We start from the raw sequence: 27,994 nt of genomic DNA, 5'->3' as shown, positions 1-27,994 counted from the left end.
AATGATTAGTTTTAATCAACTAACTCTATTCCGCTTATAAAAACTGTAAGGCTGTATAAAGCTTTCTCCTCACTCAAGTCTTCATCAAGTGACTGTATGCTCTTCAAATTATAACAAACTCAGATTTGGAAGGCTCCTTTGAGTATCATAGACAGAAAGTATTAATTGAACTTCGACATGGATCACATCAGGGTAAAGAATCTGGGCACTGTATCATATAATGAAAACATCAAACTGCCTTTTGAGCACAAAGGAACCAAATGTATTTACCACCAGAGAGGGGGGGTTAAGTGTCAAATATCATGGAACTGGGGTTTCTAAGTGGCCTTTAGTTTATTTATCCGCGTCATTTTAAATTAGGTCAAATATCTTAATACTAATTATGTAGTGAGATAATTGCTTAATTGCACAGACACTCGCTGAGCACTGTGACCTCAGAGAGAGAGGACGCATGGTTCTTAGCCCCCTGAAGCATATGATCTAACATGTACATCCCTGAAACATGCAGTGACATTAAAGATCGGAAGGAAGATGAGAGGGAGGAAGGAAGGATTAAGAGAGGGGACGAGGACAAAAGCCCATCATTGTAATTACTCAGATTGTATAAGCATGTGAGTTTCAGCATATACTCCTGTGTAGGTACAAATGGAATGCTGTATATAAACCCAGAATGTTGTTTTTTAATCACAAATTACTTTCTCTGATGACAAGTTCTACCTAAAACTGACATGTCTCAGTTGGAAGCACAGCAGTCTCTATCCTTTATCGTGTAAATCACACATACTGTTTGTTAAAACTTAGGAACTTACCTTAAAACTTGAATGGACCCTGTTGTTATAAAATATACCCAACGGAGTGAGCTCTGGTTTTGCTAAGAGCTGCAAGCCAGTGGACTCCCCAGTAGGTTCCTTGTGGAATAAATACCATATTCCAGCATCCTATAATTAAAAGGGCAAGCTCATTAAAAGCCTTATTTTATAAAGCTACCTCTATGGAACACCCACAATAAACAAAGTGCTTCACAAGCAAGTTTCATCTTTTAACACTGATGTTTCATCTTTTCAGGTTCAGAATTGACTATACAAAGTTTAGCACTCAGCTAGCACTGTCAAAGCATTATATCGTGCTATACAAACAAAAAAAGTTCATTTAATTTTGCTTGCAGAATTGCAAAAAAATAACTGACTGGTACCAAGACTTACTTTCAAAAATAACTTCCCCATCAATATCAACTTGAACAAGTTATGCAGAATTAGAACCTAACAGACCTCGCTTCCCTCCATGTGACCAGGACAGCACAGCCTTTTAGCAATAGGGGTGTTTTTCTGTTTACCTCCAAATCTGATCAGTAGATGAGTCATACCCATTAAACAACTATCCACGACACGCAGAGCTCACTGACTTCTTTCAAACAACTCCAATGCCCTTCCTGTCCTGAGGCCAATTTTTGCCAAAGCAAAAAAAAAAAAAAAACCACCACATGCATGAATCGGGATGCTGTCTCCCTCTGGATCCTGCCTGTTCCATTTCAGTATTACTGACCTTAACAGGAGCAGCAAAACAGTTGGAAACGTCTCGGCATTCAAAATGAGATAGAAAAATCAAAATGAAATGTCCTCAGTTCCCGTGACAATCTTTTCTTTTACAATTCTGACAATCTTTTTTACAATTTCAGTAAAAAACAGCCCAATGTGAAGGGTAACTTCACATCATGGAACTTCAATTAAACAGGTTGTTAAAACTTACATATATAGTCTAAGGTATGGCACTGATTCAAATTTTGCAAACATTTACTTAGCACTCACTATGTGCCAGGTGTACATTATGATTCTTCTCAAAGAATTCATTGTCTAATGAGACATACAGAGAGAAGTGAAATACAATCAATGTAATAAATACTATATTAGTTGTAACAAATTGAGTCCTTTAGGAGCATCAACAGATGCAAAGCATATATACCTACCCACCAAAATGGATGCAGTAGTTAACATTTTTCCGTGATAAAAACTTACAGATGGGTCTTAAGAAAACAAACTGCTCTGAAAAATATGATTACCACCACCACTCTTTCGGGCACAGAAGAGGCAATGAAAGAAGACTTGGAGGGTTGCAGAGATGGCTCCATACCATAGCCCTGTAAGCTGAGGGCACAGTGAACCCTCTGGGGTGCATGGTTGGGTGGGGAGTCAAGGGTAGCAGCCATTTCCAGTTAAACACAGTGGTGTCAAAATGGGTGAAGGGACGTTTGTGAATGGCAGTGGAAAGGTACAAGAAAAAAGGGTTTGATTATTTTGGAAGGAAAACCCTTGCCAAAACATCAGCTTTACTGGAACAGTTTCTCTAGAGAAAAAAGAAAGAAAAGCTCAGAATGGAAAGGATGGATACATAGGTGGAAAAGACAGAGACTCGCTTGCTCCTTTTCTCATGTGAGCCTAAGGAGGGGTTTCTGGCAACCTTAGTTGACATTTTTCATAGACTCTGCAATTTGCTTTGATCTTCAACCCATGACTTCTGAAAACAACTAAAGGAATCTCAGCTCTGGCTGTTCACTTGGAATGCAACACCGATCAGAAGATGATCCTGAAGTACGACTGCCCTTCAAACTCGGTCACCTTCACCCAAAAACTCATTTTCTAATTAGAAACTCCCAAGACACACCACATATGAGCTCAACAAATATTTGAGGAAAAATGAATGAATGGAAATGTGGAATGATTAAATGTCCAGGTCTCTGCCTTGTCGAGTAAGAATTTTAGGTTTTAGGTTTTTAAGGAAAATCATGGATATGAATTCCACCGGCACCCAGTGAAGCCTTATTTCAGTTATCTCAAAGAAATACTCCCTTCAGCCAATCTTTTACTCTGAGCTGGGAAAAAATGCTAGGTATTTCTTTCCTTTTTAAAATTTTAATAGCCATGATGTCTGCATATGAGTATTTAGGCATTGCTGCAAAGTATATATTTCTGTACTATAGCCTTCAGCACAGATTTAATCATGTAGTAAATATCTTAAAGATTCCTTTTATTTTTTAAAAGTAGCATTTTTAAATCACTTTATTATAAATGTAAATTTCTACACGTTTACCCAGGACACATTTCTGCCATACAAAAACAGCTCATTTATTCTTTTAAGTTAGTCACGTGTGTGTGAAATGATACAAGGCACACAGTTAACAGCACCCAGATGAATTTAGCTGCTTTAAGGGGATGAAATCTCCAAGTGTACATGCCCCCTGCATTTAACAAAATATGTGCCCTTGACCAGAATGACAACTGTCATAGTATTCTGCAAAACAATCCATTCCCATTAAGAAAAGCTAAGACTTTCTTTGTTCATCAGACTAAAAACTGAAACAATCAATTATCTGGCCACATATGAATTAAATATGAGAAACCAGAAAGACTGCACAGAATACATTAAAAACACACTCTGGAGAAGACAGGTAGGGACACTGTGGCATCTTACTACACTGATGGACAGTGACTGTAATGGGCTATGGGGGGCACTTGATAATAAGGGTGAATGTAGTAACCACATTGCTTTTCTTATGAAGACTTCATAAGAGTGTATATCAATGATACCTTAATAAAATAAATAAATAAGTCACAGGGATGAAAAGCGGAGCATAGGGAATATGCAGTCTGTAGTAGTATCTTTGTATGTTACAGACAGTAACTACACTTCCCTTGGTAAGTATTTTGCAATGTATGTAATTGTCAATTCACTATGTTGTACACCTGTAAGCTATATAATATTGTATAATTAAAAAAACACACACACTCTGGAGATGGTAAGATGATCATAGATATCAGCCCACCTCTTTTCCTCTGCTTGGCATCTGCCTTATGGTACTCATAGGTACTAACTGGCATGAATGATTTAGAAGCAATAGAAGAAATCATCTCAACCATATCCTGTTCTCAACTAAACAAGCAGGACCAGAAAATAAGGTCATGCTTGATTAAACTGCCACACATTACATTACACCCATATAACCAGAGCATTTATGACATGAATACAAAACCGAAAGGACTTCAATTATTATTTACCTGTGAGCCTGCAGCTGCATTACTAATCAGATTATTGTTGGGATGAGCAATCCAGAAAGTTGAAACCGCCCTGCAAGGCATTTTTTAAGGTGATTGAGACATTTGTCATAAAAAATCCTGTCCACTAAAAATATCCCCCAAAAATGCCTTCCCCACAAGTCGAAGGCCTTGACCATCCCACAGTTTTTCTCTCTGCCCATTACTCACATGCAGTCAGTGGCAGGTACAGGGACATAACTTCCAAACACCTTCTCTCGCATGGTGGTGCACATGGAGTTATTCCTGTCAGTGGGGAGGAGGGTCCCTGGCTTGGTGAGGAGTCCCAGATTGTGAAACAGAGTATTTCTCTGTTCAACACCATCTTCCAAAAAGAAACAATGACCTAGAGTGTCGAATCCAATGGTGTCTTTTATCTGCAGAAATACAGGGGTATAATGTCATTGGTAGCAAGGCTGATTGTGGTTTAAGTGGCACGTGCTATTCCTGTAGCATGCTCAGTACATATGCAAAAAGTAGCTTAAATCTTAGCTGAAGGGGCAAAGTCAAATGTCAGGTTTGACTGACCTCTTAAGAGAATAGAGAAAAACAGCAGAATTCTTAGTAAAAGCAGGAGCGGGTAAGGCATGTGGGGCAATGGCTTACTTACATAAAATGGAGGAGTCCTGAGACTGAAGAAGAGCTAGCTTTCAGCAACAGGCACCAGCATAATGTTATGTGAGGCTACTCACCAGCAAGCCGTTTGTCCCGTGCACAGTGATGCATCTTGAGAAGCTGTGATGAATAGACAGGCCGTCCACAAAGGTTGTGGGTCTGTACCCTCCTTTATGATCCACGTCACCACACAGGTGGAAATGAACCGGATACCGGCCCAGGTGCTGCTGCCCCATGTGTTTCAGTTCCACGTAAGAAAGATGAACTGAAGTAAAGTTTTTCCTTATCTACAAGACAGGATAACCAAAGTCAAACTGATCCACTTCAAAATAGCAAAGCAGCAAAAAAACCTGTTTTAATAGGAAATGTCTGAAGGAGAATACATGTTAAAATATTTATTGTCTTTTGCATCCTGTTTGCCTGGATCTCCAGTTAAAAAGGTAACAAAGGCTATGATATTGTATATTACAGCAACTATACTTCAATTTAAAAAAATTTTTTAAACAATATTGCAGCAAAAGTTTCTTTACCTAAGTGACTACTTTAAAGAGCCAGAAAAAATAGCCACTTGTTAGCAATAACGGAAATGTAACCAGGAAAGTTCAGATATAAGTTCTGTATACATTCAAATTTGGTCATTTGCAATCTCATCTTTTTCTTTCACTTCTATAAATTCTACTGTAATTTGATAGTTATGTCTAAATCCTCCCTCCATGTTTTAGTTAGTATATAATATTGTTTACTTCAGTTCTTTCTTAAAAATTCCTCTGTGACCTACAATTGGAGCACTCTTTAAACACCGGATTTTCAATCATACATTTAAAAAATAAAGGAATTGACCGGTATCTCAGAAATCAGTGCAACAGAAATGTTGCTAACCACCACAGCCTACTCAATGCAGAAAAACTGTTTTTAAAACACCGGTAGCCAAGTGTAACCCAGAAAGCCCAATACATAAGTACAGAGAGCAATGTTTACCACGTAAAGTGTGCAATACTTCTACAGAATAAAGATCTTCACACAAAACATATTCTTACAGAAACATATTTTGTATGTGTGTATTACTATTACCCACCCTTTCATATCATTATGTTTTAAAAAGAACCAATTGATTCTTTCAGAGATCACATGAATGGACACCAAGATAATTTGGGTTTTTTTTGTGGGGGGGGGTATTTTTATCTCTGTGTGATTGGTTCTTCCCAGTGCAAACTGACTTAGTTCTTGGAACAATTCTTAAATGGCTTAACTACAGGTCCAGGTTAGCTCATTGAGGAATAACTTTCTCTTTTAACTATCTAAAATAAAATATGTGTTTTTTTTTTTATATCTCTCTAGATGTCACTCCAAACTTGAAAGTTTTTTCAAACATGTATTTGAGAACTAAGGTTTTAAAGAACTCATTAAATCCCTTTGCCTACCATGATATGTCCCCCAAAAGTATCATAATCAAAGAACTGGCACTGGTTTTCAGCATAGCAGGAGTCTTCCATTTCTCCTTGGATGACAACATTCCGGGTAAGAATTCCAACCTCAGCTCTCATGTCTACACCATCTATGATCTCACCCATGTGCAGGAACTGAGGGGTTTCTGGTAGATGTGGGCAAGGAAAAAAGAATGTAAGAACAAAGAAAACACAAAACTTACATCAAAAAGACAGTCTTTTTATTCTCTAACTCCAAGACCTTATCAAAATGTACTACCTGCCTCAGAACCACAGAATCCCAGGAAACAGGGATTTTAAAGATTATCTAGTCTTACTGCCCACCCGATACCTGAACCCTCACTAACACCTATCAAACCCACGCATAGACACACAGCTTGTTCCTCCCTAAAGCAGCTCGATCCTCCACTGACCAGCACCAGTAATCTGGTATCTACCTAAGAATCCATATGGGTCCTGCCCACATGCTCTTGCTCTATTCCCTTGAGGGCTCATGAAGAAACAAATGTATGGGGAGTCCAGACAAACTAAGGGTTTTGTAGATGCTGCATTTTAGGGCATCAAATTGTTTTTGCTTCTACTTCAGAGCTAAAACAATCTGCATTTGGACATTAACTGGAAAGAAATTACCAACTTTGCTTCCCCATTTATTTTAATAATATGCATTCTTTTAAATTCCCACCTTTCTTAGAAGTTTAGAAACACTTTCCTAACGAGCTTTTTCTCCAATGTTCTTATTACATAAACTCAGGAAGGAAAAAAATACAAATAAATCATGGAGTTGAGATCATCAGAGAGTCACTTATCATGTAGACTTGTTAACAAGAATGGGAATTTCCAAACAAAACCAATGCCAGATGGTATCATAGTTTGGGGCTTTTGTTTTTGCTTATTATCCAGAAGGAAAAGTACAACACAGAATGAAACATAGAGGAAAAGAGCCAGGCGAGCCCCTCATCCTATTTTTTTAAAGCAAATAATTTTCCCATAAACCTCAAAACTCTGAATTAACCTGTGAGTACTTATTATATAGTTACTATAAACTCTTAAGTACACAGCAAGAAAAGCAATATAATGAGTGAAATGCACAATGCATCCCATCATGGAGGCAACATATGAAGACACCCGGCCAGTTAACCGGGCTCGGAATAGGCACCTGACAAATCTGAAGTATTCTTCGTAAGCACAGCTAACAGCAAGAATCTCGCTGCACATTGCTCTCCCCCGCAAAAAGCATTAGTCAAGATTATGACAGGAAATACTGGCTTATGACAATACCTTCTTGGTTCCACTTTAACGATGTGTGAGATCTACTTTTTGCCAAGGAAGTAGTCAGGCACTCAAAAAACATGAGTTTGTTTGTTTTTTTAATTAAGAAGAAAGACTTAATTAATAAATGAAGTAGTTATAGTTGGGTTTGGCTCTTGGGGGGCGGGAGGAAGGGTCACCCCGCCCAGTCCACATCTATTTTGTTTTTAAAAAACGAAACACTGATTTGCCTGCTATATATCATACACTGCAACCCTACTGCTCTGTAAGTACAGTACTTGTATCTAACAACCTCTGGGATATAGCGTTCAAAGCACCTCCCGCTCAGACCTTCAATATGGATGGTGGTGGTGGTGATGACGGTAGTGGAGAAGAAGAAGAAGACCGGGGGTGGGGGCGGCATGGGGAGGGACTCCAGCAATCAAATCCCAAGAAAAGAGTATTTTCCAAGCAGCATCATGAGCAGTCTGATACCTTTGGCTTTGATCTGGAAACGGCTGCACTCCGGACAGGGCAGAAGCGTGAATTCCTCTGCCTGGTACATAGAATAGTCTGTGCTAGCGACCACAATCTGGTCTCCAGGTTTCCAGCTACTAACATCGTCCAGCAGATGAAGCTTCACTCCATCCACCACCTCTACGCGGAAACCTGAAAAGGAAACACCTACACCAGCAAGCAGGCAAGAAAGAAAGCAGTGAGTTAGCGGGAATGGTTTTTTTCCCCCTAAAACCAGCCCCCTCACAGATTCACAAATCAGAAGATAAGATAAACACAAGTCAGCAAAGTTTTACTAATGCTAACCACGTACCAGTCATTCTGCAGATACTGATGATAAAAAGATGAAAATACAGATCCTCGTCCCCATGTCCCCCTAGCCACAAGGGGTATGAGATGTCACATTTCAGTGAACTAATCTTGAGTGATTTTGCTAAAGGCTCTGAATCCCCACAGCTCTTGTTGTATTTTAACTTAGTACTTCGACTGTCACACCGCTCCCAAACCATCCTAAAATGTCATAAAAACATCATACTCAGCAGATGCTGTCAAACACCAAATAGGTCTGTAATAAATACCCAATATTGTGATTTGATCCACACACAGGACAGGATGAGTGATAGGACATTATCACACACATAACTTAACGCTGAGAAAAAAACCTTCCCTCAGACAATCTCTCATTTCTGTGCCTTTGCTCATGCTTCATCCTTTATCTACAAGGTCCTTTCACTCTTAATTCACCGATCGAGATATTATCCACCTTATAATGCTCAGGTGAATCTTTAAAGATTTTTCCATACGTCCTTGCTGGAAGCAGCCTCTCTCCAGGATTCTCATTCTACTATTCACACCTTCACAGTGGGGGAAGAGCACACCTCCTTGGATACATCTACCTGTGTATTCACTACTCTGTCCTCCTCCCAGTGCAGACTTGCAGGTGGTCTGCTGAAGAGATGAGCATTCCCATGGTGATCTGCAAGTGACCCAAAGGCCACCTGATAGTGCCCTGGCCAACTCAGCTCCCCGCCTGGGGTAAGATCAACTGCACAATCCAGGGACTACGAATTACTCCTCTCTCCTGATACCTCCTTTTGAAACTCAAAGTTGGCTCCCAATTAGGAGATGAAAACTGAAAAATTGATTCAACATCTCCATAATGTACACTTTTTTTAAAGCCACCAAGCGTAGAAACATTTCCCTCTTCTAAAACATCTGCAGTATAATCTGTCCTAAGCCACAGGCTGATATAATGCAAATGTATTCAGAATAAATAGAAGCTACCTCTTAACACCAGTGGAGAAGGTAAAACATCCCTTTCCAAAGATACCTGTTTACTAAATATCCGTGCTTCACCATTATATCCTTCTAATTAACTGGCATACAACTCTGGGGCTACTTTAAGATACTGACTCTAAGGGTCAATGGCAGAAGTGAAAAAACACATTTACTTTAATTAAGGGAATCAAAAAGAGGGAAATTCAGGCAAAGGACAAGCAATCACAGACATCCTTACAGCTGTGACCCAACTATCCTGATTAAACCTAATCTGAACAAGTCTTGGATTCTGTTCCTTGAGACTTTCATTTACCATACCTTTCTGTTTCTACCAAGCACCAAAAGAAAGGTACCTAGTAAAAGTAAAGGGCTTTCTCTTTCTTATATGTTCCTTGCAACCAGATACTAAAACCTATAATAGGATTTTGTCTAAATAGTATCAATAATAACTGTAAAAGCAGCTAACAGTTGCTAGGATTGCACATGCTTAAGAACCCTTCACCAGAACAACTTGGGGAGAAAGGAATTTTATATCCCTTAGAGATGAAAAAAACCAGAGGTCAGAGAGTTTGAATGAACAGCTCAAAAATGGTACAGCACAGAACTGGACACTAACTTAATTCCAGTGTCCAACTGGAATTCTGCTCTCTCAAGAATCAAAACAGACAGGTTAAGAACTAAGAGAATGGGGAGGATGGGTGGGAAGAGAGGGATAAGGGGGAAAAAGGGGCATTAAGATTAGCAGACATAATGTAAGGGGGCAGCATGGGGAAGGCCGGATAGCACGGGGAAGGCCGGATAGCACAGAGAAAACAAGTAGTGATTCTACAGCATCTTACTATGCGGCTGTAATGGGGTATGTGGGGGGAACTTGATAATGGGGGGAGTCTAGTAACCATAATGTTGCTCATGTAATTGTAATTTAATGAAACCAAAAAAAAAAAAAAAAGAACTAAGAGAACCAAAACCTCATGGCAGCAATGACTATCACTACCCAAATGTTCAGATTTTACTCACCACCCCCCAAAATAATAATCTTAAAAGGAGCAATTAAAACACTGATTTTTTAAAAAAAAAAACACTAATTTTTTCATATCAAATTTCTATGATGCTTTAAAAAAGAGGACCACTAGATAAATAAATTTCGACTTAAAAGATCATTAGAATTTGTTTCTGTTTAAAAAAAATAGTAAAGCCAGAAGGTTAGATGGGGAAGATCTGCATTATTCAATAATTCCTCTCTTTTTTCTGGCTTCAGAAGAAAATCCCGCCTAAGATTGTCTCCTATTGGCACTACTGATTTGCAAGTATGAAAGGAAGTAAGTTCATTGTCCTCACTCCCTCGAGAGAATTTCCACCTCTTCTAGAAAGGAAAAGTCACCGAGAAAATGGGACACAAGTTATATCTGATGACAGACAGCTAGAATGTACCCTCTTCCAGAAATGAGTGGTCATCGGTAATGTGGAAATGCACAACAAAACTTCCCACAGAGGAAATGTGACTCAAGGTTTGTCAGTCATTAGCTTCTGCCTGGAATCTTACTGGCAGTAGTTCCATGAACTCTTCATGCAGGTCCAGATTCCTGCTAAGAAATGCTTCTCTTTTGCTTTTTGCCAGAGGCAACCATGAAGTGGTGGTAAGAGCAGGAGTCCTGGAGGCAGAAACCTGAGGCTTGATTCCAGCTTTCTCCTCCATTACAGATCCATCTCCTCACCCCAAACCCACCCCAAACATGGAAAAGTCATGTACGTACAAGGAATTCTATTTGTTTTAAAACAAAAGACTTTCTCTAATTATAATGATACAAAATACACTATTATTCTTTTGGCATCATCATTAAAATAGCTAACATTGAGTGCTTACTATGTATGTGTTGTGCTAAAAACTTCCTATTCTTCACATTTGATTATTTTGAGCAGCTCTATGTGACAGTTTCTATTATCCCCACTTTTCAGATGAGGAAGCTGAGAGTTAGGAAGTCAAAGTCACATTCTTACCATCATATAACAAGTAGAGGAGCTAGGAGATGAACCCAGACATTCTGTCTCCAGAAATTCATTTTAGTAAACACTTGGCTACATTGTTGCTCAAATCAGAGGAATGAGCCCGGTCTAAAATAAACTTTTCTGGATAATTACAGATGTAATAAAGCACCTCTTACTAATTTTGCATAAATTTTGGTTAAAGTATCTGGTTGGAAAAGAAAGGTGGTGGACAAGCATGGACAGGAGGCTTGTCAATCAATCCACACCTGGAGCCAAAAAATCTTGCTGTAAAATGGGTAAGTGAAAAAAAAGTCCACAGTGAACATCCTTAGAAGAAAAAAGTCAGAAGTTCCCTAAACAACCAGGACTAGGCATTATTCAAACAATTTATAGTTCTTCTGAAAGATGGATCATAGTAAAAATTATGTTGAAGAACCTAAGGTAACCTTATAATACCTTATTTAAAGAGAGGAAAACAGAACCAAATGAACACTAGGGAACAAAGAGAATATAAAAAAAAATACTAGATTATCTGCATCAAGATAATTATCTCTGAGTGAGAGGGTTAAAGATTAATTTTTCCTTTGAACTTTTCTGTTTCCCAATTTGTCCCTAAGATAAACGCATTAGCTGGATCATCACGGAAAAATTACTAAGAAAATGAGGTTTGCTTGCAAAGCATGAGTTCAAAGGTATTATTTACTGATCGCTGACATGACTACATGAAGAGAAGAGTGAAAGTACTACAGAATGGTCACTGTCTTGGAACATAAGTAAAGACAGCTCACCTGTCACACCCAGATTGGTTCAACTGGTATCAAATTCAGGAAACAAATCACTTCTAACTAGTTCAGTCCATTATATGCTTCAAGAATCATGAACAAAGTCCAGCTGGGGGGTACCTAAACTAGAATAGATCATCCTCTAGTCCAGAGAGAACTCTTAAGTCTCAAAGATCACGTACAGTAGGGAAACTATAGTTCTCCTCTTCAATCAGTTGGGAAATCTAACCAGATTGCCATTTGGATACAGTATCACTTAAAAAAATCTGTCCCAACTGGTGGTTGCCAGAGGGTTTGGGGGTGGAGTTTAGTCGAAACAAATGAAGGGGATCAAGAAGTACAAATTTCCAATTATAAAATATAAAAGTCATGGAGATGAAAGGTACAACATAGGGAAATACAGTCAAAAATATTATAATAATTTGGTATGATGACAAATGGTAATTATACTATGATTATATAATGCATATAAATGTCAAATCACTTTGTTACACACCTGACACCATTATAATATTATGTCACCTATACTTTAATTAAGAAAAAAACCATCTGTCACAATACTTACCAAGGTCTTCCAAGGGTAGAACCTGTACTTGCTTACCTTCAATCCATTCACTGTAAGCTGTCACCGCGAACTTCTGACCCTCCACAGTGTAAAATTCTCTCCGGGCAAGAGCCTTCCCTCCACTACTATGGTTTTCATAGTTTCTCACAGATTCATTGCAAGAAGTACTTCCACCATCAATGACACCAACCAAAGCCCAGGCTTGCCTAGAAGGAAAAATAGCCCATGCATTTGATTATTTGTCACGATTCTGACCCAAATCCCTGACCTGGATGTGACATCAGGTGCTGTTAACAATTCTCATCTCATTTTTGTCAGTCCTTCCAACCTCTTCTTCCATGTGAGGTTGCAAGTCCAGACCTTGAATGAAGTGACCGATGTCACAGAAGGAAATGCACCTGGATTTTAAGTCCTTGTTTTTATCCAGCTCTGTAACAGGTGAAACACCGATGTGATGACAGTGACTTCCATTAATCACGGACTTCCTTCCTCAGTACACACCCATTTCATGCGCCTATCATCCTGGCCACAAGCGAATTTTTGTTTGCTTCTTTTAAAATGATGATCACCTACTCTCTTTTTCAACTCTCCTCTCTACAATGTTCTCAGGTCTGGCTGCATGATAGAATCGCACAGGGAGCTTTAGGAGATCCTCTCAATCATAGCCTCTACAGGTGGCACTAAACATTACTATATTTTTAAAATTTGCCGGAGAGGAGCTGAATGTGTAGCACAGAATTAAAACTGGTTCACAAACTGCAGAAGGCATCGGGATCACTGGGAGGGCAGTCAAATCCTTCTGCCAGGCCCTACCCTCTGAAGTTAGAAGTGGGGCCAGAGTATGCATTTTTATCAAGTTTGTAGGCTGCAGGTCTGGGGACTACACTGAGAACCCCTGAATTAGAGGTTAGGTGGGAGTAGTAGTTAGCAACTGCATATCAATTGCCTGGGGGGTCCTAACCCTTTGGAGAGCCTGATGGAAATGTCTTACGGGGTGGGGCTTGGGCATGGAATTTTAGGAAATCTTAGTGTGCAAGTGAGGCTGTGAACCACTGGGTCACTGGTTTCTTAATCCTCAAATTAAAGCCATTTTTCATTATCCAACAGATTTTTAAATTGTACCTTCTGTGTGTCTACTTGTTGAAAACAATCTGTTTGAAAATGCTACTTTATTTCTGTGTTACTGTGATAAACATCCCAGGGACCTGCTCAAGCTTGTGGCCAAAAAAAAAAAGAACAAAGACAAAAGGACTGAAAATTTGCCTTAAGACTACTGGGTTAAAACATGAAAAGAAAAATGTCAACTTCCTACTCTAGGAAAAAAAAAAAATGTAATCTGTGCCAAGCAGGTGGCTGGATATCCACAGATAAAAGGTAACCAAAGCCTACTGCTGCTGCATGGATTAGCTACCCGTTGGCTGACTATGCTTTATAGCATTATTTATATTCCTTGATACAGCAGAAAGATTCAAATCAAGAATGTCTCTATTTATTATCTCCTGTGTGAGAGGAAAGGAGAGGGAAAATACCAGAGGCCTCCTTTATTTACCAGAACTGCCTCAGCAACTATAGAACAATGTTCTGTTCTACTGACATTATCTCCCAAGCCCTCCTACTTCCCTCCTCCACTAGGGGAAAATTTCAACACACCAGAACATTATCTTCAAAGGGGCATGTTTATGTACATTGCAGATAATGTCAAAGCAATGAAAGGCTGGCAAAAGATCACAACTCTAATTCCTCTGGCAGATCAGCAGCAGTATTTTAAAGCGTATTTACTCCCTAAATTGCCTTTAAGAGATTCCCAGTAGAGAGAGGAACCAAAAAGGGTCAAAATATTCATAGATAATGATCACACGAATATAGAACAACAATGGCATAAAGAGACAAAAGCTGTCATCCTTGGCCTTACTGGGTAATGAAACAAAGCGGGTGCCTAACTTTAAAAAGGCCACAGTTCCTCCGAGGTCTATAAGTGATATAAATATGTGCATCAAGAGAAGAGTAAGAACATTTGGAGAAGCACTTTTTATAACAGAGGTCCACACTGGAAAACCAGCCAGATGTCCAGCAGTAACCACACCGTGGTGCAGTCATGCAGCAGAAAACAAATAGCAATGAAATGAGCAGGCACTGCAAGCGACAACATAAATGACAGTAACCGAGAGTTAAGACAAGAAGCCAGACACAAAATAAGATGTATTGCCTGCTTGCACTTAAATGAAGTTCAGAAATAGGCAAACCTACACTTAGTATTTATTTAGAATATCTAGTATTTAGAGTATCTAGTATTCTTCACAAATTCAGGAGTGGTGATCTCTGGGGAGCAAAGCGAGTGACCAGTGAACAGGAGGGGACAACAGGGGGACTTTGGGTGCTGGCAATTTCTATATCTTGATCTGGATGGTTGCTACCCAGGTATCATATTATAATTATGCATTAAATGCACACTTTGTTTTTAAGCACTTTTCTGTATGTGTAGTATATTTAAAAATATGTACACACACACACACCCCTCAGAGGCTTTGCACATGCTATTCCCTCCATCTGGAAAGCCCTCCTTCACACACTCCCAGCCCTCCCTCAGCACCTTGGGAAGTCTCCACTGGTTCCTTGGGCCGATTCTGGGGCTCCTTCTATTTATGCCCTGTCACAGACTGTAGCTATACCAAGTGCTTCATAGAAAGATCCTCATCTATTAAGTCTCTGTTTATCCACTAGATTTAACAAGGGCCCTGAGATAGTGTCTTTTCATCTAAGCCTCTGTAGGTACCCAGCTCTTAGCACCTCTTAAACATTCCCTGGGTTTTGAAGAAAAAGCATTTTAAAAACATTATTGACCTTTTTTCTTCAGGAATTTTGCCTTAGCTTTCTCTAGACTTTCTGTAGATAATATTCCATTTCAGCATCCAACCAAAGGGAAAAATACCTAGATCAACCAACCATCAAACGAGAAAATAATAACTAGACCATTTCAACATCATGTGAGTTTTGAAGTTCTCTTATTTTCCACTGCAGACATTCCCCAGCTTTACTAAGAACAGTAAGCAGAATTAAAACTTCTGGGTTTTTTTTAATTAAATGTTGAGCCAGCCACTTCCCCAGCCTCAGGGCTGCCTTAGGAAACCAGAGTTAACTAGAAGACCGCACAAGAACCATCCGTAGCAGAAAGGAATGCTACTACCCGGATGACGTACCCTAGCCTTACACCTTTCTTCTCCCCGGGCGCCAGGCTCCGTAGATCAGCGCCAGCCCAACAGGCAGATCCCAATTTTCCCGCACAGGATTGCAAGAAAGCACAGAGCACTATCTATGTTCCGCCCCCTGGGCTTTTAAGGCAACTTTTACACCTTAGTACGGAAAGGTTAGGACCTTTCAACTCCTAAGTTGCCGCAATTGGTCTCAATTTTACATGATCTTCAGAAGATCATGAAAGAGATTTGTCCTTAAACTTCTTGATTGCTTTTCAGTACATTTCTGTTCTGAACTTTTCACAAGCCTTATTCTAGTTCACGAAGTGCTTCATAAACCTCATGTTTCAATGCAAGGGGCAACGAAACCTCCAAAGAGTAGTGGCCATTCTGACACCTGCAGTCAGGCTGGGCGGTGTTGCGCTCCTTCATCCACCTACCCGCCTCTCCTCCCACAGACACAGACTCGAATACACAGCTGGGAAGGGAAATAAAAAGGTATATCCCCACCTGTAGCTCAGTCCCTGGATCAGCTTGCTTCCCAACCGGTCCTGGATCATTTGTATGGTTTCTTGTAAGAGGCTTTTGGCTGCTGAATCTCCAACAGCTATAGCAACAATCCGTCCTGGCTCCAGGACTCTCAGAAACTCCTGAAGCCGCCTGCTTTCGTTGTGGTATTCGTGGGTATCAAACCTTGCAATTTCCAAATTTCTCGCCGTGTCTTGGTCAAAGACCCTCACGTTGAGGCCCCTGGAAAAGTCCTTTTCAAAGGCATAAGGCCTAAAGGTCAAGCCTGATGAATGCAGAGTTCTCGCCAACAACGTCCACGATGCTTTCTGTGTCCCGTGTAACTCCAGTGTCCCGCCAGCTTCCACACCAATAAATTTTTTGCCAAATGTTGGCATACTTTCACCTTCATCTGACTTGCCATACAAGACAATTGTCGCTTTGGATTTATAGCGGCATTTTTCTGCTCCAATATGAAGCGCCCCACCATCCTTGATCAGGATGTAACGAGTTCTCAAAGTAATATTTCTGGATCCATCTTTATCATCCCCAAAAACAAGCAGCCCTATGTGGAACAACACTAGTGTAAGCCAACTTCTGAAACATCTTTCTGAGATAGAGAGAGATTTCACCTTAAGAGGGGAAGAAAGATACTCCCGCAATTAAGGTAAGGAAAAAAATTGACTAAGAATTTGCTTAGAAGATTAAGCCTGTCTTCAAAACACAGTAAAGAAAGAAGTGAAGAGTTCGTTTTCTCAGCACACTAAAAATGCCCACATATGAATTTCCAGCCTATGAAATTTTCAAATTCAATTTCTTTAATTCAAATTTTATTACTTTAGAGGTAAATCATTTCTAGAAAAATATCTAAGAGCCTATTAATTCTGAATCTCATTTTTCCATATGTTAACACATGGTTAATTCTCTCATCACTCTCTGTAGTCGAAGCAAAGATCTAGCTGAGAGATCACCTTCTAAAACTGTTTCTTTTTCTATAAATCAAGGGTTTTGAGTGATTCATAAGGCCCTACTAGCTCTTGAATTCTATGGTTCTACCTAACGAACTTTTCGTGTCACTGTAGTTAGAATGATACCACATTCTAAAGGCTAAGAATAGTTTTCCATATAAGGAACATCAAATGTTTCCATGTAAAGAGCAACCTTGCAGTCCCCATAGACAGGGACCATTATTTACCTCCATCTTGAATGACTATAGAATTCACTGTGGCATCTGAGGTCAGACGGAACATATCTCCCTCCTTGATAACAACGTGTTTTGCTGAATCTTGTCCTGGATCCCAGTTCCTGAGACGGGGGTTCTGATCTGGGCAATTCTCTAGAAAAAATACATCAATATCCCATCAACCCAACAAAAGGCAAGAATTTGGCCACGTGCAAGCACTTCCATCATTTACTACAATCCGCAAGTAAAGGGCTGACATATTTTAACTTCTTGCTGTAAGGATGGAAATATCACTCCATCCCACCCAGCAGATATACATCAAAACCTTTACTTCCTCATCACACAAGAAAGGTAACGCCACCTTTTTTTTTTTTAGGTTAAAAATGTTTGAGTTAAAATTGCTATCATCCAGTTCGAGTCAAACTCTGCAAGGAAAAAATGGAGTTGCTATGAATCATCTACTCCGGAAATAAATCAACAGTAAGAAGCAAAACTGTGAATTATCCTTGGACCCACACTGGAAAGCTGTTTTAGAAAAGAAAACTTGTTCACAACATACTGGTAAATAAAAAATGGAACTGTTAAGCAATATGTATATTAAGTATTCGCAAGTTCCCTCCTATGCATAATGAGTCATAAAAGCAGCAATAATAGCCCCTTTTATTCCAAAGGCAGCAGCTGATAAATATTGCCGTCTTCAGACGTGCATTTTCCCTGCAAGGAGCAAATGGCCAAAGACACGCCTTCTCATTTTCAGAGATGAGGAAACTACAGATTAAAGAAGTTAAGCCCAAGATTACTCAGCAAGTTGAGTGATATGGAAGTTCCCCTTTAAGAAATGAGGTTTACTTGTGTTCTTTACTAGAATAAGAATTTGCCTCCTGAATAGGTGATGATGAAAACATGGAAGTACTGAGCATTGCCACAAATACTTAATGCATGTAACCTTTAGTTTCTGCTATATTTGGAATAGGGGAGCAGGGGAGAGGGGGGATCACACTAATTTTGATCAGCTATGACCAAGTATTTATTGAGGATCAACTTGTCCAGTCTGTACTAGATCCTGCAGAAGTTATAAAGGAGCTCACAACCCTCAGAGTGTATAATATAGCTTGGGAGTAAAAGCCACCAGGTATGAAATCCCTAAATGCTGAACAGTGTGGCAGTTACATCAGGTGCAAAACAGCTCCGAGAGAGGAGAGAGGCAGTTTGAGTGCAACAGAGCACACCAGACCTAGACCCCCAAAGTGTGGAGAGCACTTACATAAGAGGATCATGAAGGAGAGAGGAGAATACAAGGGACACAAGTATCCCTCACTCTGAGTCCATCTGGTTGCCAGTTAGAAGAGCAAGGTGTAGCCAATAGTTAAAGTAAGCAAAGGTAGGGATGGGCAAGACACACCTCAGAATGGAATGAAGGTGAAAGATACATGTGGGGGAAGGGGGAATAATATGAAAAAACGTAGATGGACTGGGTGCAGCACAAAGATACTGCTTTTTATGGTTACTCTTTTTTATGGCAAATTCTGCCTTCTCATTTTGAACTTGCATAACGCTAATGCAAACATCTTATTTATAAGCATTCATGTCCCCCAATCCTTGGGCTTTCTCTCTGAGGTAACAGTAACTGCTGTACTAGTTAAAACTAGTCTCACTAGTTAAATCCTTGGCAATTACTCTGTGGAATTAATTTTTCGCATAGCAGTTCCATAATCATTGATATCTGCTTCTTATAAACCAGTCATCATCAGTATTATACTAAGAATAGCCGTTGAGAAGGCAGTACAGCATGGAGAAGACAAGTAATGACTATAGCATCTTACTACGCTGATGGACAGTGACTGCAGTGGGGGTGGGGAACTTGAGAGTGAATGTTGAAACCACAATGTTGTTCATGTGAAACCTTCATAAGATTGTGTATCAATGATATTTTAGTTAAACAAAAAACAAAACAGAATAACTCATCAGAAAAAAAATTCTCTTGAATTTGTTCAGAGTACTAAGGATTTCTTGAACTTTCTTCCTATCTTTCTCTCGTCCCATAAAACATCAGGCTGAAATGCTACATCACAAGCAGGATGCTACATCACAAGCAAAGGTATGCCCCATGTAAAAAGTACTGTACCCAGCTGCAGAGAAGGAAATTCAGTTTTCTGAGGTCTAGAACCTACTGTTATTAGTTATGTGAGTCCTCTTAATTGTTTATAATTATTCCCCAGGAGAGCATGCTTCATTAGATTCATCACCAAATATTCTAGTCTGCTTCCTTCCAGGAAAGTAAACTTAATGAGAAAATATGTGTTCAGCAGAAAACATCGAAAAATAGCTTAGCAGCCCCACCTTCCCAGCAACCCACTCGTTGAGCAGCGAGTGCATTATCTGAGTTACATAACAGTAACCACAGTGAGGCTGACCCTGAAATAGTTGAGCATACTAAATCTTTCCACTGAAATTCTGCAAATATACTGCCAAAATGTGAAACTAAAGAATGTTGATTCTAGGAACCACATCAGCGATTCAATGTCTTAGATGGAATATGAAAACACCAATTAAAGCCACAGATTTCAGAATTCAGCTCTGATTTTCCACTCAACTAGCATCCCTTCACTGCAGATTACTTGGAAAGAATGAATCAGCAGCAGGGAATCTGGCTATTCTGCTGGAGAAGAGAGAAAATGTCAATGCCATGTGCAGTGGACAGCAATGTTTCAAGTTCATTATGTGGTCGACTGGCCTGGTCCGCAAAGACGCTGATATGAACGTGTCTCTGATTTGACACCTATTCTTCTGGAAGTATTAACACTACCTGCCCCAGAAGCTCAGTCTATAAAACCTCTAAAGTATCCACAAAATATAAAGAAGACAATATTTGAAGTCTTATAAATGGGAAAATGTTTATCAAATGGTGCCAATCCAGGTGGTTACGGTCTTCTTCCGCAGCCCTGAGACCTGCAATTTCTAGGCAGATGGATAGGATTCTATTACGATGCTATTTGTTGCTGGTACTATGGTGAAGCTGACTAACATCTTCAAGATCATCCTAAGTATTGATATGTTACCAGCCTAAAAAGCAAAGGCCATTTAGGGAATTAAAACTTCCTTACATAATGTTTAACCATGAAGTAATGAATGAGTTGTAGACCAATGTAGTCAGAACCTATACTTCCTCAGGGATGTTCTCCTTTAAGGATATACGCTGTTCCTCAAAAATATTTGAAGATTCTCTTGGAACTGCCTCCCCCTGCCCGTTTCAAACCATAGACACAAATCTTATTATTTTCACTTCCTTTTTAAAGATCAAATGTAGTTTCTCAGAACATTTAGTGATTTTTATCACTAAAAACTTCTGGCATTCTGAAAATCATACTTACCACAAAGAACAAAATTGCACTACCACAGGAATTCAATAAAGACTCTTAAAATTAGCCTTGCAAAAAGAAATGCTCCAGGAATGACTTAAGCACAGGATGAAGTGGCAAATGGTAAGTAAAAGCAGTCCTTTAATTTTATCATTTCCAATGAATTCCGTTAACAATTGCTCTCATTTATAAGAAGTTACATCTAATATTATCTCATTATATATTAGTTAGCTAGCACCAATGTAAGATAACAAAAGGTTTTTTGTTGTGTGTTTTTTTTAGTTTTATTATTCTACTCCCTTCCTTTCTTTCATCTAAAATATGCCTTACTGATGCACAGGCATACACACACACTTACCATCTGGGGCATATTTTGAGGATATTCCTAAAATAACTGCAAGTGCAACAAAAAATGAGAAACTAGTAATAGCAAAGCAAATGAAAGTATTCTTGTGCCTCTTCTGCTTCCGGCTGTCTCTCTGGGCTTGATGCTCCTCAGGTGAGAAAGCAAAGGTGGCCCTGGGTTCCTGTCTGATGGAGGTAAATTTGGCTGAAGCTTGGCTCTTTGGAGGAGGAGGGGGACGCAGTGGGACAACCTTCCCCGGAACATAGCCAGACGAGCGATGGCTGTTTCCATTCTGAGGTTGCAGGAAAGCAGGGGAGTGTCCCCTGGAATCAGTGGCATGCATGATACACTGTCACTGAGAAAAGAAAAAACAAATAAATAAGGTTCAGAAATGGGAGAACTGTAACAGCTTCTTTTTGCACATAAGATAAAACTTAACATTGTAACCATTTTCAAGTGTACAATTTGCTGGCATTAAGTGCATTCGCGAGGTTGCACAACCACCACCCCCCCATGCATTTCCACAAATTTTTCATCACCCCAAATCTGTAACCATTAAGCAATAATTCTCCATTTCCCCTTCCGCCCAGTCACTGGTAATCACTGTAATAACTTTTTGAAAATAACAAGTCAGGTTATATCCCTGTCAACAATCACCTTCCCTAAGCATCCTCTAATGCCACTGCACATTATAATCCCTGGATTTTTATATCTTTAAAACACACCTTGGTGATAATGAAGTGGGTGGTCACACTCTGAGTATCACTATTCTAAGTTCTTCAAACTGAAATTAAAGTCCATGTGGCATAGAAGGATCACATGACAGCCCCAGTGAAGTTGTAATAGACAAGCATTCACTATTTAGGTGTTTCATTTCTTCATTGGATTTATCCCTTGGTGAAGCAACTTAAGTATTTCTATTGGCATTATCGCTTAACTATAGACTATAAATTCATTTAGTAAGGAAGTCTTCTGAATTCTGTATTATCTTGCTAAAAAAGAGACAAGCCCAAAATGGAGCCACCTGTGCTAAGCCCACATCACCTAACAGATTTATTCCTAACCTAATTGTAGTTTCAGGCTTTCTCAGGAATATGACTTTTAACCAGTCAATCTCAGCACTAGGGAGATAATCTGCCTGGTAGACCACCCTCCCACCCCCCTTATCCCTAAGCTTTCCCCACAAAGGAAAGTGACCTTGCCTGAAACAATCCACTCTTTGATAGAAACTTCCTCTTTCCACCGCCTGCTGCCTATAAAAGCCTTCTATTTTGCAGAGCTCCTCAGAGCTCCTTTCTATCTGCTAAGATGGGATGCTGCCTGATTCATGAATCATTAAATGAAGCCAATCAGATCTTCAAATTTACTTCAGATGAATTTTATGTTCTAATAATCTCTTTACATCCTCAAATTTTGTTTACAAAGTAGTAGGCATTCAAATAGTATGGTTGAGATGATAAAGAAAAATACTACCAGGCCCTGCTCGAAACACCTTACATGTATTAACTCATCTAAATACAACAGATCTATGAGTAGATGCCATTAACCCCGTTTTACACACGAGACCTGGAAAGGCTAATTAGCTAGGATGTAGGAGAACCAGGACTTGAACCCAAGTATTGTGATACTAGAGTTCAGACTCTTAACAATTATACTAATATGTCTTTCAAAACAATTGAGAGGCAATAATTTCTGGGAGTCAGTTTTGCAAGGGTGTAACTTTCAACTGTGATCAGTCTGAAAGGCACATTAAGAGTCTCTGGAATTCTTCATGTGGCAATTCACTAGACTATACATGAGTCTCTCATGAGTGAAAAGGGCAGTCCTTTTTACTTTTTATATTCTTTATAGCAAACATTTCTAAGTTTTTGAATGAAAGAGTAAGTTTTAAAGGAAACCTTACTGTTGTTACTTTGCCAAATTAAAGGGAGGGAGGGAGGAGAGAAGGAAGGAAACAGCCTATGCATATAATGTTCTCATTGCAATGACTGGGTAAATAAGATGTGCTCCATGGCTTCAGAAACATGCTGTTCAACCTCTTCCATCACCTCTCTTCCTTAACGACTAGAGCATCTCAAGAGTCACCTGCCTTCATTCAATACCCTTGTATTTCCCCTCATCTTCCGCCAAAATGGTGAACAAAGATCCTAGTCAAAAGGGTACCTCCAAATTGCTCTAAACTACAGCAAATCCATTAAATACAAAATGTGGTCATTAGAGAAACCACAAATAAGCATTCCCATGACCCAAAAGATCTGGAAACGAACAGGATGCAGAAGTGAATCTAATCAGGAATTGACACTGATTTTACATGGGGCAGAGAACATTTTCAAACTTAGGGTGTTTGTCAAAAGCAGTTCTGTGGAGCTTGATTTCTGAACAAAAGTAGTAATTGAGATAAAGCTTAAACTCCATGACAAAGAGAAAACAACATGATTTGAGGTGCTATTAATGAAACTACTGCATGAGCCAAGCAGCAGAATGAAAGAATGGATCCATCCTGTTGGAACAAAGAGTACAACAAAGACCCCTTTACGATGGTCTATTAACAAAGAAAGGAATCAAGTAGATATTCGAGTGCCAGGCTCCCAGAGTAGGAGGGGAATCCTGACTACAATCTGCCCTGAAAAGGAGTGGGAATCCTTTGTCTGAGGCTGCACTCATCTGATACTTCATTGTTTCCGGGTGAAAAAAGTCGTTACTATGTAACAGGCTGGAGGGCCCTTTTGTGGGAGATAATGTGTCTCCAGATGTTCCCACAATAAAGTAAAAGGCAGTGAGAAGCTTAATGAAGTCACCACCCCACTGGGAATAATTTGTGCCTTCACATTCACCAAACAGTATATACCCTAACATGAAAATTCAGATGGTGTGTGCCACAAACAGAAATGGTCAGTACATGAAAAATAATCATGGCTGTGTTTCCCCCCTAAACCTTCTACCAAACTATACATACCTATGTATACGTACACATGCTCTCAGCCCATAAGCTCTCTTTTACCGAACATGAAAATGCATAAGCAGTAAATACAATCACTTTTCCTAAGTGATACGTTGTTGGAACCATATCTTAGAATGCAATTACAACCAAAAATCCTATTTTATGCAGATTTCCCTCTCAATTTATCACAATTTTTAAAGATACAAATACATAACCTTAAGATTTCACTTAACATTTATGAGTTTACTTTAGGAGTAGTATTATGAATCAATTACTTAAAAATTTAAAAATCAGTTACTTAAAATATGATGAATATATGTTCAATAAATATACTGAAATTATTCATAGGAAAAAACTTACATTTCATTCAATAAGCAACTGTGAGCTCTTGCAGTCCTTAGAGGATTATGTGGTGGGAACTAGGGGAGATGAAAGACAGCGTCCCCAAGAAATGGAATTCCTATTTCAATGTTAAGTCCCCCTTGCATGAAGGCATCATGTAACTCACCAAGGAAATACTGTGAAAATTCTGGTCAGGTTCCCAGGCTATCTCAGCAGCGGTCATTTAATCCATAAGGGTGCTAGTACTTGTGACACTGGTGTGAGTTTGGGGTCCTGAGAACAAAGGAGGGAGGCTAACAGATGAAATAAGAGAGCTTCCTCTGACTTCTAAGACTTCAAGGTGAGTATTAGGTATCATTTAAAAATTTTTACTACAATGTATTTACTTACTACACTATTAATTTGTTTACATTATAGTTCATTTTAATATTTTTATTTTTTTAATTACATGTGATTTTTTAAAAGGGCTATATTTCTAGTGGAAATCACACAGCACTATGTAGAAGGGACACATCAGTATTTTATGATATACTTTGAGAACTGTTACAGCCTGAGTTACCCCCTTCAACACCCAAATAATCCAAATAGGGGGTAATCCAAGTCGTAATGAATTTGGAAACGCACTCCACAAACGTTCTGAGGCATAATTTTTTGGTATTTAGATGTTCCTTGAAAGACTTATCTTGTATTCAGTTACTGGATTGATAAAAAATGGTAGCCCAAAAAGACTGGTTAATAATTAATTGTTTAAAAAATAAAATCAAACAATTAAAAATTTGCACAGGGAATCCAGGCAAATATTTCAAGTAGATAATGAAAGAAATTACTAAGAATATGAAAACATACCATTTGATCAATAAAAATAAATATGAGAGATACCCTCACAAAAAAAAAAAAAAAAAAGTACACACTTCCAATGGTAAAATAATAAGTAACCGGGAGGTAATGAATATAGTCAAGATATTGTAACAGCTTGGTATGGTGATAGCTGGTATCTAGAATTGTCATGTAGATAAATGTTGAATCACTATGTTGTACACCTGAAACTGATGTAATGTAATACTGTGTGTCAACTACCCTTCAATAAAAAATAATAATAATTAAAAAAAAAAAAAGAATATGAAAACATCATTTTAACTGAAAAGATATAAATGCAAATGCTGATAAAAGGGGGAAGTAGTCAAAGTCTAGTACTTGTCTAATTCTCAGTTGCTTTCACACACACACACACACACACACACACACACACACCTTTAAAACATACTGTTATCTTAAAAGAAAATTTTTCTCTTGGATAACAAGAGTGTATAACTCTAATTGTAACTCAAGATGGAAGGGGCTTTATAGAGTTGGTAAGCGCATTCAATTAATTTATTTAGCAATAAATTAAGTGATCACATAAAGTGATTTATTTTTAAATTTCAGTAAAGGAGCAGAGTTGTTGGGGTTTTTGACCTATAAAAAGGGGCACGCTTTTAAGAAAATTGAGATATTTTCATTTAAAGCTTCCAGACACTGCGCTATCTCATCCATGAAGCTTTCTCCGGATTCCATGGGAAGCTCCTTGCTTCTCTTTCCTTGTTCTCTTTAAAAATTGTTTTAAACTCTTACTGGATTGTCTTTTGCTTTGTATTTCAGTTAAGGTATGTCCATTTCCTGCAGTTACTTCACTATAAGCCTCTAGAGAACAGGGATATCTTAGTCATCTTGTTATTCTCACAGAACCTTACACATAGTAGGTGCTCACTAAGAGCTTTTTGAATTTAGATTACAGTATTCCTCTCTGTATCTCTTTGTTCTCTCTCTCTCTCTCTCTCTCTCTCTCTCGCTCTCACACACACACACACACACACACACACACACACACACACTGCAATTTCCCACTTAATCCTTTTTCAACATCTTTGAGTCTCTGGGAAATCTGTCTCATCTCTCTATACCAATCGCCTTGATTTGGGAAAAACTGAGGACATTTACTACTTCAAGCAAAAAAGGTCAATGCATTAATCTTTACAAAAATGCAATCCTAGTACACAATCTACTGGGTGACTAAAAGGTATTATTACCAACCGCAAATAGGAATTGTAAAGATAAAGAGCAGCAAACTATCTGGACAAGCTCAACCTTTCTAAGTATTTCCTAATAGTTTAAACACAATATGAAATGCTGCAGGCACATAGGGAAGAGGAACACATTTCATTACACTTTATATTGTTACGCTGACAGCCAATAAATGCTGTGATCAAACGGAAGGTCTTGTCAATACAGAGATAGCAGTAATAATTCAAAACGAGGAAGAGCTGTTTAAAAGGACTGAGTTTTCCTGTTCTTTCTCCTGCTGAGATGCTAATACAGAAGACAAACTGCCCACTGGTACTCATCACTTGGGCAGTGGTGGAGGACAGCTGCATCATAGGCCATGGGCTCAGCGCCAGAATCACCAGGCCCCTTCAACCCAGCACAGAGGGGCCCCTACAGCCCGGGGCTTCGCCAGGCGTACTGCCCCAGCATCCTGAACACCTAATGAAATGCAGTACTTCCAACTCATTTAAGCTCTTTCAACCCCTGCCTACACTTTGTTACGAGGGCTTATTTTTGAATGGAAAATTCAGGTTTGTCCCAACAGTCAAGAAATTGGCATGATTTCATCAAGTGGATTCTTCTTTGATCAAGGATGTAATTCTGGAAACAGTATCCAAACCTAAAGGTCAGTTCTACAAGTTACAGTCTTTTTGCTTTCCAAGAGTTTCCACACAACTGGCCAAAATCTGACTGAAGAAACTTTTCCTTTCATTAAGATCTTGGTAGCAAGTCTTTATAACACACGGACTGGTATGTTGAGGCACAGCAAAGAGTGAAACATATCAGGAAAGAGAGGTGTTTGCAAATTATCATTTAAACAAATGATAAATGTTTATAGTTATTAGTAATTATGACCTAATAAAATTTTTAAACAGCTAATGACCTTGAACTTTCAATTAATGGTTCCAACTTCTAATCTCCCATTTTTAGGAGAAAGACAGGAGAATACATCAAGGTAGTTTTCAAGTTTAGGGAGTTTTCTTGGTGTGTGTGGGGGGGATTCATTTAGTTTTTAGATTCAGATAATGTCTGTAGTTGATAAACAAGGAGCCCAACCCCTCAATCATTCAAAACTGTTCAAAAGAAATAAACTTAGCAAAGTTGGCTTTTAGGCCCTTTAATTTCACAAACAGTCAAATATATAAGTGTGGATCAGTATTCTTATGAAGAAATACACAAGAGATTCTTATGTATTTAAATACACATAAAGATTTTCAAAAACAAAATTTGAAACAAAGAGTCTGGTGGGGAAGAATCCTTTTACATATGGTTTAGAGAAATATACTTAATTATACATTGTTGCCCAGGGCACACAGGATAAAACACATTTTCTACAACAACCACTGGGATTCAGCATTAATAAGTAGGTCTATACATGACAGCTATTTGGGAGAAAACAGACAGATGAAGGGAAAAGATTAACTTCCCTTTCAGAGACCTGCTTGGTTTTGCATAGGCATACTCCCAAACAGAATACCCCAGGCTCTGTAAAACGGAACAAAATGCCCTCACACTGTGGAGTC

The 27,994-nt window shown here is 38.9% G+C and overlaps 1 protein-coding gene across 4 annotated transcripts in view; it reads right to left on the bottom strand.

The window, feature by feature from the left end:
• CEMIP2 (cell migration inducing hyaluronidase 2) overlaps positions 1 to 27,994 on the bottom strand; it is an 84,866-nt gene that overhangs the window by 45,425 nt on the left and 11,447 nt on the right. For 3 of the 4 annotated variants that reach the window (XM_036893412.2, XM_036893410.2, XM_036893414.2), the window contains exons 2-11: positions 21,119 to 21,461; positions 17,414 to 17,554; positions 16,222 to 16,783; positions 12,557 to 12,726; positions 7,889 to 8,077; positions 6,122 to 6,291; positions 4,778 to 4,987; positions 4,257 to 4,462; positions 4,050 to 4,119; positions 810 to 938 (exon numbers count right to left, since the gene is read on the bottom strand). In XM_036893412.2, coding sequence (XP_036749307.2) covers positions 810 to 938; positions 4,050 to 4,119; positions 4,257 to 4,462; positions 4,778 to 4,987; positions 6,122 to 6,291; positions 7,889 to 8,077; positions 12,557 to 12,726; positions 16,222 to 16,783; positions 17,414 to 17,554; positions 21,119 to 21,449 — 2,178 coding nt within the window. In that variant the 5' untranslated portion in view covers positions 21,450 to 21,461. The remainder of the gene's footprint in view (positions 1 to 809; positions 939 to 4,049; positions 4,120 to 4,256; positions 4,463 to 4,777; positions 4,988 to 6,121; positions 6,292 to 7,888; positions 8,078 to 12,556; positions 12,727 to 16,221; positions 16,784 to 17,413; positions 17,555 to 21,118; positions 21,462 to 27,994) is intronic. The other variant, XM_036893413.2, reaches the window with a different exon arrangement.

Source organism: Manis pentadactyla, chromosome 3, assembly GCF_030020395.1.
Source record: "Manis pentadactyla isolate mManPen7 chromosome 3, mManPen7.hap1, whole genome shotgun sequence".
NCBI lineage: Eukaryota > Metazoa > Chordata > Mammalia > Pholidota > Manidae > Manis > Manis pentadactyla.
Note: the sequence above shows the minus strand (reverse complement) of the source record. Positions and strands in the feature narration are given on the sequence as shown.